The following is a 12744-nucleotide window of genomic DNA, read 5'->3' on the forward strand; positions in this document are numbered from 1 at the left end:
AGTCATGAACAACCTCCAATTCTTGCGTGGAGATGGTAATAGAGGGAGGTGAGTCCACGCCCTGGCCCATGACTTGTGTTTTCTTCAGGCTGATAGTTAGTCCAAAGTCTTGGCAGGCCTTGCTAAAACGATTCATGATTTGTTGGAGGTCTTCAGCACAGTGGGCAACAATGGCTGCATCATTGGCTAAGAGGAAGTCCCGCATGCATTTCAGTTGGACTTTGGTCTTTGCTCTCAGTCTAGAGAGATTAAAGAGCTTTCTATCTGATCTAGTCCGGAGATAGATACCAAAGGCATGCTTCAGCATGACAACAAAAAAGATCCCAAACAGGGTCGGCGCAAGGACACAGCCCTGTTTCACTCCGCTTCGGATGTCAAAGGGATCTGATGTTGAGCCATCAAAAACTACGGTGCTCTTCATTCCTTCACGAAAGCACCTGATGATGTTGAGGAGTCGAGGTGGACATCCAATCTTGGGAAGTATTTTAAAAAGGCCATCCCTGCTAACCAGATCAAAGGTCTTTGTGAGAAGAAGAGTGGCTGTTGTTCGCTACATTTCTCCTGCATCTGTTGGATGGAGAATACCATGTCAGTGTTGGAACTATTAGCTTGGAATCCACACTGTGATTCTGGATAGACTCTGTCTGCAAGCACCTGAAGTCTCTTGAGTACAACATGGGCAAGCAGCTTTCCTACAACACTGAGAAGAGAGATGCCACGGTAGTTATTGCAGTCACCCTGTCTCCTTTGTTCTTATACAATGTGACAGTGTTTGCATCCTTCATGTCCTGTGGTACTCCAGCAAAGACAAAAGTCTTCATACAGTTTGGTGGTGATGATCTCTTTTCAGCAGTTCAACAGGGATGTTATCCTTTCCGCATGGGAATCCAAGGCCACTTTTATTTCTGCTGAAGTTGGTTTGCTGGTCCAACTCTTCCAAGACAGGCAGACACTCAATGTTATTCAGTGCTTTTTCGGTTACTACATTCTTTCTGGAATATAGCTCAGAGTAGTGCTGCACCCAGCGGTCCATCTGCTGTGCTCGGTCCTGGATGATCACACCTGTAGAAGACTTCAGGGGAACAGATTTCTTCTGTATAGGACCTAAAGCCTGCTTGATACTGGCATACATTCCCTTGATGTTACCTGTGTCTGCTGCTATCTGTATCTGAGAGCAGAGCTGAAGCCAATAATCATTGGAACATCTCCTGGCAGCCTGTTGGACTTTGCTACGAGCAGCTTGAAGAGCCTTCAAGTTGTACTCACTAGGACAGGCTTTGTATGCTACTACAGCTCTCCTCTTATCCTCGATGGCTGGCTTCAGCTCCTCTGAATGGGCTTCGAACCAGTCTGCCGTATTTTTGGTCTTTTTGCCAAATATGAACAAGGCAGTGTTATGAGCGGTGTTCTTGATGTGGTCCCATCGTTCAGGTGCTTTTGCATCAGCCAGGCCTGGAAGGCTTTCCTCAAGTGCTTGGGCAAATTCTTCCACTTTTCTTTGATCGTGAGTCTTGCTGATGTCAATACGTGGTCTTCCTTCCTTTTTCATGTGATGTAATCTCTTTGTTCAGAGTTTTACCCTACTACACACCAGGGAGTGATCAGTATTTCAGTCAACACTCTGGTAACTGCGTGTGACCGTAATACTAGGAAGGCAAGAACGTCTAGTGAGGATCAAATCAAGATATCCAAGAATCTCTGTGTTGAAGCTTCGTATTATAGAACGTGTTGCTGACACAAAACTCCAGCAAGCGTTGGCCATTTTCATTCATCTTCCCAATGCCAAAATGGCCTAGACAAGTGGGCCAAGAATTGTGATCAGCACCAACTCTAGCATTAAAGTCTCCAAGAATGAACAGTGGCTCTCTCTCACTGACTTTTTTGATAGTAGCTGCCTGTCATGAGTGCAGCCGAAGACCTGGAACCAGAAGGGTTAAGTGAGGCTGAAGAGAATGCTGAGAGATCAGAAACACCTGAACCGCCTCCAGATTCTCCTTCCCCAGCAGACAAGCTTCGGGTCAGGCTTTGGGAAAGACTTAGGACAAAAAGGTCAGAGGATCGCTCAAAGGCTGTCCACAGAAATATCCGTTCAACTAGCCCTGAGTATTAACAGGATGGAAAGGTTTCCAGCAGCTCAAGGAGCTGTTTTACCATAAAACAGCTCCTAGCCAGCCAGAATTTCTGTGGAAGCAACGAGTCAAAACCCTTGGCTTGCATCCACGCTTCTTGAACTGTGTTCCTGACTCTGGACTCTGACCCTGGACTACACTGTGTATTGGACTCTGGACTCTGACCTTGGACTGCATTCTGTGAGTTGGTTTATGGACATTGGCTTTGCATTCTTGGTATTCCTGACCCTGGACTGGGTTATCGGACTCATTCATTCATTTATGTGTATCCCGCCCATCTGGTCTATGTGACCACTCTGAACGGCTAATGAGGGTTACCGGTCCCGCTGATGAGTGGAGCTGCAGAGACAGGATTCTTTCACTCCCCACAGTAGGTGGAACAATGGATCTCAGCAGAGTATTTCTGACTGCAAAGCCAACACCATGTTCCCTGGTCTCATTTAATGGTTTTCCCTGCCAGAAGAATGAGAAGTTTTTTCTTTGACAGATCCCAAGTCTGGCAATCTCATCTGTTGCAGGGAAACAATGTCCATCTGCAGTCTACTCAGTTCCATGTCGATGAAAGCTGCCTTGTGCACATCATCTATTTCCTGCAGGTAATCAGAAAAGCTGTCATCAGGAAAGCCAGGGGTCATGGTCCGAACATTTCAGGTGCCCAACTTTAGGGCAGAAGTTTTCTTACGATAGTTGCGTGGTGCACAGTTATCGATCTGCTTGTCGGCTTTCACTCTAAACCCCACACAACCCATGAGGTTAACAGACCATAGCGAGGCAGCATCTGGCATCGTGCTCTACGCCAGTCAAGCAAAGATTTAAAACCAGTAACTGCTACTTCCCGTGTTGTTTCAATGCTGTATGCGAAGCTGGAGTGTCCTCTCTATCGCACGAAGGCTGGGTAAGATAATATGGAGGATAGGCTGTTACCCAATCAGCAAATCCCCCCTCTCCACATCGCTGAAATAGTCCAATGGAAAGACAAGAGCCAATACAACTGGTTCCAGTGACGTCGCAGGAGTTCACAGAACGACATGAACTGCCTCCGGGACTTCGGCTCCAGATTTTGCCTCAGTGTTTACATGAGTGGATATAGCCACAAGGTGGTGGAGGTTTAAAATTGGAGTTTTCCCTCTCCTAGATGGGCTGCCTTCCATCCATGTGTCCAACCTACCCAGCCTGCTCCCTAATAGGGCAGAAGGGAAATGGGGTGGAGAGGACCCTTGATGGGGCGGAGGGGAAATGGGGTGGGGAGTGTTACATACAGCACTGATGTTACCTGTCTGTCATGGGTTGGAGGGAAAGTTCCATCCTGTGGGGAGTGGAAGGCGGGACATCAGGAGGAGGGGCTGTACTGTATATATATGGGGATCCTGTGTGGAGAAGCTGAGGAGAAGCTGGAGAAGAGCTGAGAGAAGAAGCTTGAGTGGGAGTCTGTGTGTCAGACAGGGTACTACTGTGTGTCAGTCAGTACCAACCTGATAGGTTCAGGTGTCTGTAGGGTTAGCCAGAACTGATAGGTTCAGGGTCTGTGCTTTATTTAAAGGTGTTCTGTGTGAACCAAACTGGTGTATGTATGATTGAGACTAAGCCACGTTACTGTATCTTATTCACTTGATCATTTTATTTTCCCTGTGTGTTATTTAAATAAACCTTATTCCTTTGTTAGTTAAAAATCCATTCCTGGTCTGTGTGACTCCTTACAGGGAATGGTTGGTGGCAGCTTAGTTAAACTGTGGCATATCCCGGTAGGTCTGGGGTTGTCACAGGGAGGACCCTTGATGGGGTGGAGGGGAAATGGGGTGGGGAGGACCCTTGATGGGGCGGAGGGGAAATGGGGTGATAAGTAGACAATAAAGCAACTTTATCTCCAATCTTCAAAAGAACTCATTCACAAGTGTCTGATTTACAAGTGCCACAACCAAGGAAGGTAGCAGGGAAAGGTGGCTTATAGTCCTGAGGTTCGGCTCGGGGTGGGGTAGTGATCCGGCTACTTGTGGCTCGCATGCCCATGTAGAGGCCTCTGTGTGCCAGCTGTGGCACGCATACCATAGGTTCCCCATTGCTGACCTATAGTGTTAATACAGTGGGGTCTCGACTTACAAACTTAATCCGTATTGGAAGGCAGTTTGTAAGTCGAAAAGTTTGTAGGTCGAATCTGCATTTCCCGTAGGAATGCATTGAAAACCATTTAATCCATATCTGCTCGTTTCCGTCCATAGAAACTAATGGGAAGCTGCTATTCCGCCTTCTACCACTAGATGGGGATATATTTTTGGTTTTTTTTCTTAGGTCAAGAAAAGTTCAGGAAAGGAGGGGGGAGGCAGGGAACAGTTTTAAAAGCACTTTTGAAATCTTTTTTTTTCAACGAAGCCAATTTTAAAGCATGTTTTAAAGCATGTTGTGTTAATTGACCCAGGCTTTGCAAGCTAGAATGCCTCTCTCACTTTTCCCCCCCCTTTTTGGTTCGTCCCGTGTGTTTTTTTCGGTTTGTAACTCGAATCTAAGTGTGCAAGTCGAGTCAATATTTTTCTTTCAGAGTGGTTTGTAAGTCGACATGTTTGTAACTAGAGCCGTTTGTAAGTCGAGGGTTGACTGTACACTTTTGAGCTATAGGCTCACTTACAAAAATTAAATTGGGATCTAAAATTATGTGTCTCTGGTGCCTGAGTTGCCACTGTTAAATGAACTGAGCAATTTAGGATTATGTATAAGGCACATTGAACAGGGTTCTGCCCATTTTATAATGGCTTCGCTATTTTTGTCACCATTTTCATAGCCCCAAAAGTTGCCATGGCTGTTGCAATCTCTAACTAGAATTTTGGTTTTTCTTATTAGATGGATTCTTAAAGTAGAATGGTATATTAAAGTTAAAGGTTCCCCTTGACAATTTGTCCAGTCATGTCAGACTCTAGGGAGTGGTCCTCATCCCCATTTCCAAGCCATAGAGCCAACTTTTGTCTGAAGACAGTTGCCGTGCTCACATGGCCAGCATGACTAGACATGGAATGCCCTTACCTTCCCACCATGGTGGTACCTATTTATTCACTCACATTTGCATGCTTTTGAACTGCTAGGTTGGCAGGAACTGGGACAAGTGACAGGAGCTCACTCTGTTGCATGGATTTGATCTTACGACTGCTGGTCTTCCAACCTTGCAGCACAGAGGCTTCTGTGGTTTAACCTGCAGTGCCACCACGTTCCTTTGAATGGTATATTAAGTAGTTTATAAATCAGTGTTACTATACACACAGCTAGTTCAACACTCAAGACTTACATGTGATATTCAGTAAAGTCTGTTGAATTCACTTAAATACTTGGTCTTACAAAAATGGCACTTCCATATTGGTTGCGGGGCCTTTCAGCAACTAGACGCATTCCAGGAACTTTTGGCGAACATTGATCAGTTCCTCTGAGTTTCTTGGACACAAAGGTGTTCACGTTTCTGTTCACAGCAAAGTAAAGCTAAGAGTTCACTAGATGAATTGAAATCCTTAATAGTAATAGAAATTACTGTCTAAATTGCACTAGAGTAGGGCCATTGAATCAATGGATATACAGTGAATCAACTCTTCTGTAAGTTTCATTGATTCAAATGGACCTGCTCTAACTAGGAATGTTGCAAAGTAAGTTACAGTTAGAGAAGTCCCATCTGAATCAATGGAACAAAGGGAGGGCTTGACTCGCCAAATCTTCACTGATTTAGTGGTCCTATTCTAGTGAGATTCACTACACTAAGCAATAGAATTTTGTCCTTTGAATTCCTCAGTAAGTGTGCGTATTTGAAACCCTATTTTTATTGTCTAGAACCAGAGATACTGTACTAACAGAATTATTAGAAAAGAGCTTAAATTTAGATCATGCCTAATCCTTTTCTTCTATGTTTTAGTTAATTTGGAAGCCATGAATAGTTCCATTAACTTGCTCTCATCTGCTGCAAAGGCAACAAATACTGTGAGTTACTGAGCCACAAGTATTCGCTCTTTTCTCCTCCATCTAGTGTAATATTAAAATTATTTATATCGTTCCTTTTAAATGTTGACAAAATGCAATATAATAGCAGAGCAACTAATGCATATTTGTTAGGTATGTGTGCATGTGTGTATATATATTTATATATATATATATGTTAAAATTAATTTGAATATACGTTGCAGGTTCCTGGTTCAGCTTTAGTACATACAAAGCAGAAAAAGTTGCAGAGTTCTCCCGAGACTGCTTTATCTGTGGTTTGTGATCCACATCTTAATTCATTTCATAGGCCCACTTGCCATTTTTGTGGACTGTTTGGTAAGTTTCTTTTACCTGATCTGTGATAAATTTGTCAATACTTGACATTGTAAATCCAAATAATGTTTCTTGTAACTTTTAATGTGGAGGGAATGTAGAGTACACATACACATTAGATGGAAGCCCTTCACGCTTCCCATTCTCCATGAATTTTCTAAGTTTTACTGAACAAACTACTAGAGGACAGATTGCTAAGCAAATATGTACAGGGTGCTTTGACCACTTGAAATGAGCCATGTGGAAGCTATCTGTTAAATTGGTTACAGTGGAAATGTTTCATATGTAAACAGATTGTTTTATATTAAAAGAAATTGGATGGCATTATTTGTCTATTGTAAACAGAATAGAAAAAAAGTTTTTATAATGCAAACTCAGAATTTTCTTAGCATGCTATAGATTAACACCTCTTTGGGGATTTTTAAAAATCTTTTCAGGGTCCTTGAGATGCACAAAGTGTAAACAGATACATTATTGTTCTGTGGATTGCCAGAGGAAAGATTGGCAAATGCATAGCATGGTCTGTAGGCCTGTTGAACTGAAGTAAGTTTAAAGATTAAAGTACTGTTAGATTGGGTAGAATCTGTCACTTAAGTGAATGCTTTACCTTAGGTGACTGTTCATGCATGTTTTGAAATATACTGCAGTTACGCTTTCAAATGAAGGCCCTGTGATTGTAGTTGATTCAGAAAGAAGAATCTCTATTTGTAGCTTCTTGCTTATGCTGTGGAAGAATGTGTAGTTTATTGTTTGCATCATCGCAGTTAGCCATGGTCATTATGTGACTCAGCATGTACACTTACAAGCACTGGCTCTTACATGTGATTAGTTGTCAGTTGCAACACAGTCCCACACTCGGCTACTTTGGGTTTGTTGTCATGATAAAATATTGAAAATCCTGATGATATTATCTAGCCGCCTAGAGTGGTCTTAATCGACTAGATAGGCGGGATATAAATAGAATGAATGAATGAATGAATGAATAAATAAATAAATAAATCAGGTCTTTAGAGAAACGGCCAGATCCAAATGTGATAACTGATTTATAAGCTCAGATGCATGTCTAAAAGATAAGGCTTGACCTTAATTTTCTAATGCCTCTTGTGTATGGTTATTGCCATTTTGGCTGCATACATGGCAGTACTGAAATAACTGGAAGAGGACTGGAATACAGGATGGTTCCACTTCTATAGTTAACTAAAATTCACCGACTTTTGAAAATTCCTTACACCTCACATTATCATCTGCTCTTTCACATACTAAATTAAGTATGCCTATTCTGGCCTCTTACATATTTGATTTGCATATTATGTTGCTTTTAATATTGCTTTATAGATCTTAAACCAAGGCTAAACTGATACTTGAGGGGTCTAAGTGCAGAATCCTTTTTCACCATTGTTAGGTGAAAAACAATCACAGTACCTGGTGCTGTAAATTGACATGTGTTGAGTGCATGCCTAATCATAGGAGTGAGTACAGTGGTACCTCGACTTAAGAACTTACTCCGTATTGGGACTGCATTCTTAAGTCGAAACGTTATTAAGTCGAAGCACCTTTTCCCATAGGAATGCATTGAAAACCATTTAAACCATCTGCTGTTTTTCATTCTTAAGTAGAGTCACTGTTCTTAAGTCGAAGCATTAGGTCCCATAGGAACTAATGCAAAGCTGGTTAATCCGTATCTACCACTAGGAGGTGGATTTTTTAAAATTTAAAAAAAAATTTTTTTTCTTCTTTTGACCTGAGGTGAACTTAGGTCAAAATAAGGGCAGGAAAGAGGGTTTTCCTTTTCTTTCTCTTTCTCTTTTTTTATTTTCATATTTTTATTTCCCCCCCTTTTTTAGTTCTTGTCGAGGCTCTGTTCTCAGGTTGAAGCAATTTTTTGCGAACAGAGCCGTTCTTAACTCGATACGTTCGTATGTAGGGACGTTCTCAAGTTGAGGTACCACTGTACTGCCTTTCAGGGCCCAAGAATGGGCATATATGCTGAGCTTCTGAAGATTCACATCCCTGTAGTAGGGGTTTATCAGCACTAATTTAGGTTTCTTTTATAACTTACAAATGCTAGTTGCTGTAATGTGTGGTCAAGACTTTATAGAATAATTATGCTAATGAATAAAGTGTTTTTTTAGTTCAGATAAAGTTGAAGATAATGCAAAATCACCAGATGAAGTTAAGAAAAAGGTATGACTAAATATATTTTGTTTGATGGTATTGAGCAGGGAAGGAAAGGCATAATCAGATACAAATGTTACAGTACCAATAGGGAAGTAGACAGTTCCTAAGGGACCTTCTACCATCATTCACTAGGATACAAACAGACTACTTTTGGTATGGAAAAGTAGCCAGTTCTGGGCCAATCAGCCTAGTATTGTGCAGCTTGCTGTGAGCTGCCAGGAAAGTAAATTAATATAGCATCTAGGTGCTCTGTGTTTGCTTTGAAGTTTGTGTGAAAAAGATCAATGTATTTCTCACATGTAGAAAAGTTGAAGTAGATTTCTTCATCACAGTGGTTTGGATGTTAAGGTTAGTAACTGGACATTTTCCCAAAGTTGTGTTGCCTGTCCTTTCCTCCCCCTGGCAATTCCTAGTAGTCCTGAAAAGGCTGTAGTAATGCCATCCTCCCCAGTAGTCCTCATGACCTAGCTCATGTTAATAAGCAGGCTTTCTTTTTTATCTTGAAAGGCTTTTGATATGAAGAGGAAATGACAAATGCATGGTTTTAATTTTGTGATTTTACATAATTTTAGTAGATTTAGATAGGTTACTGAAATAAGATATCTTTATATTTTGATAACAATAGAATCATCTGCTTGTAATAGGAAGGTGTACTGTTTGTGAATACTAACAGAACAGAAGAACAGAACATGGCAAAAAAGTTTTCTGATCTAACCACTTTGGGGCTCAAAAAAAATATGAAAATACAGGTGAGTTTTGCTTTCAACTCATTTAGGTTTTGATTTTTCATTTCAATGCATTTTATAATTGTTTATTTTTTGATTACAGCTTTTTTTTGCTAAAGACTTTAATTTTTGTTTCTTTTCTTTTGTAATTATGTAAAGTGGTGTTCATTTTTGATATGAATCATTTTCATCTAATGCTTTGATTATGATAGTACTAAATTACTTACAAATACTAAGAATACTGAGCTCATCTGTTCTTATGGATAATCATATAGCATGGCTTTCTTCCTAGGGCACTGTGACAGAGTTCTTTAATCCTAGTGAATTCTACATACAAGTCAGCTCTCCAGAAGTTCTAAGCAACATTAGCAGACTTACTGAAATTTTGAAAGATCACGGTGATATTAATCATAATGAATACATCCCTGCCAGAGGGGAAGTTGGTATTGCAGAATATTCCATGGATAAGGTAACTTAATCTTTGATACAGTGACCAAATCTCAGTTGTCAGGAAAAAAAACTAATGGTTTAAGATATTTTTTAAATTTATGTCAAGTTTGTAACATCTGTCCCTCCAAATATGTTTGGACTATGTTGCCCAGCAGCCTTAACCAACATAAGCAATATTATTATTTAAGGTTGCTGACAACCCAACAATATTTCAAGAATAGCCATGTTATAGAATTTAAAGAAGTTACAGAAATGTGTGGAAAATAATATAAAGAAATAAAAAATAAATTTAATCAAAACAGAATTTGTAGAATTAAAGGAAATAGTGTGGTCTAGCAAAGAGTTACTGTAGAATGTAATAGCCAAAAGAAAGTGCTTCACAGGTTAACTTTCTATGCTACATTATTTGTTTCAAGCACACACACCCAATAAAGTCGATGAAAAGTGTTGGGGCACTTGGATAAATTACAAGTAGAAATGTTTGAGTATCAGGCTCAGTTGAGATGAAATGTTTGATCTGAAATTTTCAGATATGTTAGTTAAGGATCAAAAGGGAAACTTCTGATTATTTCTTGAACTTGTCTTAAAGCTAAAATAATTTTTTCTATACCTGGTAAGGCACAACATCACAATTATGTGTTTGTTTTTTATTCTAAAATTATTTAATGTAGAAGTGGTACAGGGTGCTCATAAAAGAGGTAGATATCCATAAAAAGAGTGCTGAAGTGTTGTATATAGACTACGGAAATGGAGAAATTGTGTCATTCAACAAAATTAAACGACTGGACAAAGATATTGCCCACTTTCCACCCTGTGTAAGTATGTGTTTTGATGCTTAAAGAACACTGAGAGAAAGATACGGTCTTTATGGGAGGGTGAGAAATTCCTAATGTGCCAAGTAAATTCTACTTAGAATAAAGAGTGAGCAGCTAGTAGACTATTTCAATGTATTGTTTCTATTCAAAAATGTCAGTTCCTAACCCATCTGCTTTTGTTACCTGATGCTTGAGATGGAAGCATAATTTTAAACATGTTTTTATCTTCTTGAGGCCTCTTTAAGTCAATGTTCTATAATGCTTTCTCATCTTCTAAAGACTCTAGCATATCAAGAAGTAGTATCATTCCTGGAATGAGGAGTAAGGCTGTCTTAACATAACAGCAACCTATGGTGACTTCATGAAAATGCTAAGCTCTCCATAATCTGTGCTTTCAAAATAGCATGTTTTAACTAACTACTGTAAATAACTGCTTATTAATTGTTATACAAAAGAATAACAGTGGATTGGCACATCATTGAGTTATTTCATATTGACTATTTAAGAATATTTTGTGTTCTAGTTTGTGTTATAATATTTGTAAAATCACAAGTAATACTGATGTTCAAAAACTGTATTTTGTTTTCAGGCTATTAAATGCTGTGTTGCTAATACCCTTATAACCAAAAAAGAATGGAATGCAAACATCCGAAGTATTGTTGGTCCAAGTCTTATAGGGAAGACTTGTTCATTGACTATTATCAATATTTTGATGGCTGAAATGCCATATTTTGCTGTAGATGTTACCTTGCTAAATTCTGGTAAGTTTTGTTAATAGTAATAGCTTCGTTTTTGGAAAAAAAAAACATTAGTATACGGTGAGTTTAAAAAAGATCTGGACAAGGCATAATGGCTGCTATGCATTACATTTATGGAAACAAGCAATCAGCAATAATGTAAAGATGGGCATATGAACCTTGATTTGGAAAGTCATGGCTGTTCAAGGTGCATGCTTCTCTCCTCCTCCTCTTTGGCTGTTCAGCCAGTCCCCAGCAGGAGCACAGGCTTCCTATATTCCTGCTGGAGACTGGCTGAGCAACTGAAGAGGAGGAGGAAAGGAGTGTGCTCCATGTGGTGAGTGGGGCATTGGCTGGGGAGGCAGGGGAGGTCTGGCACAAACCTCCAAACCAAGGTTCATGCCCATCTCTAATACAGTACCATCTGGAAACAAAATTTACCTTTAAGTTGGAGTATTGAGCTAAGCTGGAAAGACCTCAGTGTTGGACCTGAGAGAGATCCAACCAGTTAGAGGAAACAGTATTTGGCTATTAGAGCTAATGAGCTATCTGGCAGAGAGGCATCTTCATATATGAGTAGAAATGAGGATCTTGTTCTATTTGATCAAAATCCTGTAAAATAAATTTCCTGCTTCTCTGGTTTGCAGTCATCCATAATAATACCGTGTTCAACTCCTGGTGCATTGAAGGATGCTTGTTAGCAGATGTGTAAATAGAAGCCACATCTGATATTGATAATGCAGTCAGTTAATGTAAATACTTTCTGGGCTGCAGATAAGTAAAGACCATATTTATGAATGATTTCTAGTTTAATATATATTAGCAGTGGTTCTGTTAAGTTAACTTGTGGTAAATAGGCTAATGAACCTACAACAGGCATTGTAGTTGTCTCTGTCACTCCACTTCCTCTTGTGGGTGGAAGTCAGATATAGGGGCAGCCAGGTTATTGTGGTGATGTGGGGCTAGAATGTCTGAAGGCCAGGGGACACTGGAAGTAGCTATGGCTTCTTTGGGCAAATCTTCCTGGGTCCACTCTGATGCACCAGCCCAATTTTCTCCCTCTTCCTCTTCACTGAGTTCTGCAGGGCTACCACTTCTCATCCAGGCCTACCAGTTCCAATATTCCTTTCACTGTTACCCTAAAGCAATATTAAAACACACACAGAGAGAGAGAGAGAGGGTTAAACTTTCTAAAATGGTGCCACTTAGATTTCCTTACTCTGCATCCTCCTCCGAACAGTTGGAGATACGTTTCCATGAGAGAGACCAACAAGCTTGCCTTCATATTATTGCCATATAAGGCCAGCTGTTGAGATAAAGCAGTGCGGAGGAGTTGATCCAGGAGGTTTTGCAGATGTGGAAGACTTGTAGGTTGACTCAATATCCATCTGCTCCACGCCCTCCACACTTGCGTGCGAGCGAAACACCC

General features: G+C 40.3%; 1 protein-coding gene across 2 annotated transcripts in view; it reads left to right on the forward strand.

Annotated features, from left to right (window-relative positions):
- Positions 1 to 12744, forward strand: part of TDRD1 (tudor domain containing 1) — a 72517-nt gene that overhangs the window by 6971 nt on the left and 52802 nt on the right. The window contains exons 3-10 of one of the 2 annotated variants that reach the window (XM_078389567.1): positions 6013 to 6077; positions 6281 to 6413; positions 6848 to 6953; positions 8543 to 8594; positions 9233 to 9337; positions 9606 to 9782; positions 10435 to 10578; positions 11168 to 11339. In XM_078389567.1, coding sequence (XP_078245693.1) covers positions 6013 to 6077; positions 6281 to 6413; positions 6848 to 6953; positions 8543 to 8594; positions 9233 to 9337; positions 9606 to 9782; positions 10435 to 10578; positions 11168 to 11339 — 954 coding nt within the window. Of the gene's footprint in view, positions 1 to 6012; positions 6078 to 6280; positions 6414 to 6847; positions 6954 to 8542; positions 8595 to 9232; positions 9338 to 9605; positions 9783 to 10434; positions 10579 to 11167; positions 11340 to 12744 lie in introns of those variants that run through there. The other variant, XM_078389566.1, reaches the window with a different exon arrangement.

This window comes from Pogona vitticeps, chromosome 3, assembly GCF_051106095.1.
Source record: "Pogona vitticeps strain Pit_001003342236 chromosome 3, PviZW2.1, whole genome shotgun sequence".
NCBI lineage: Eukaryota > Metazoa > Chordata > Lepidosauria > Squamata > Agamidae > Pogona > Pogona vitticeps.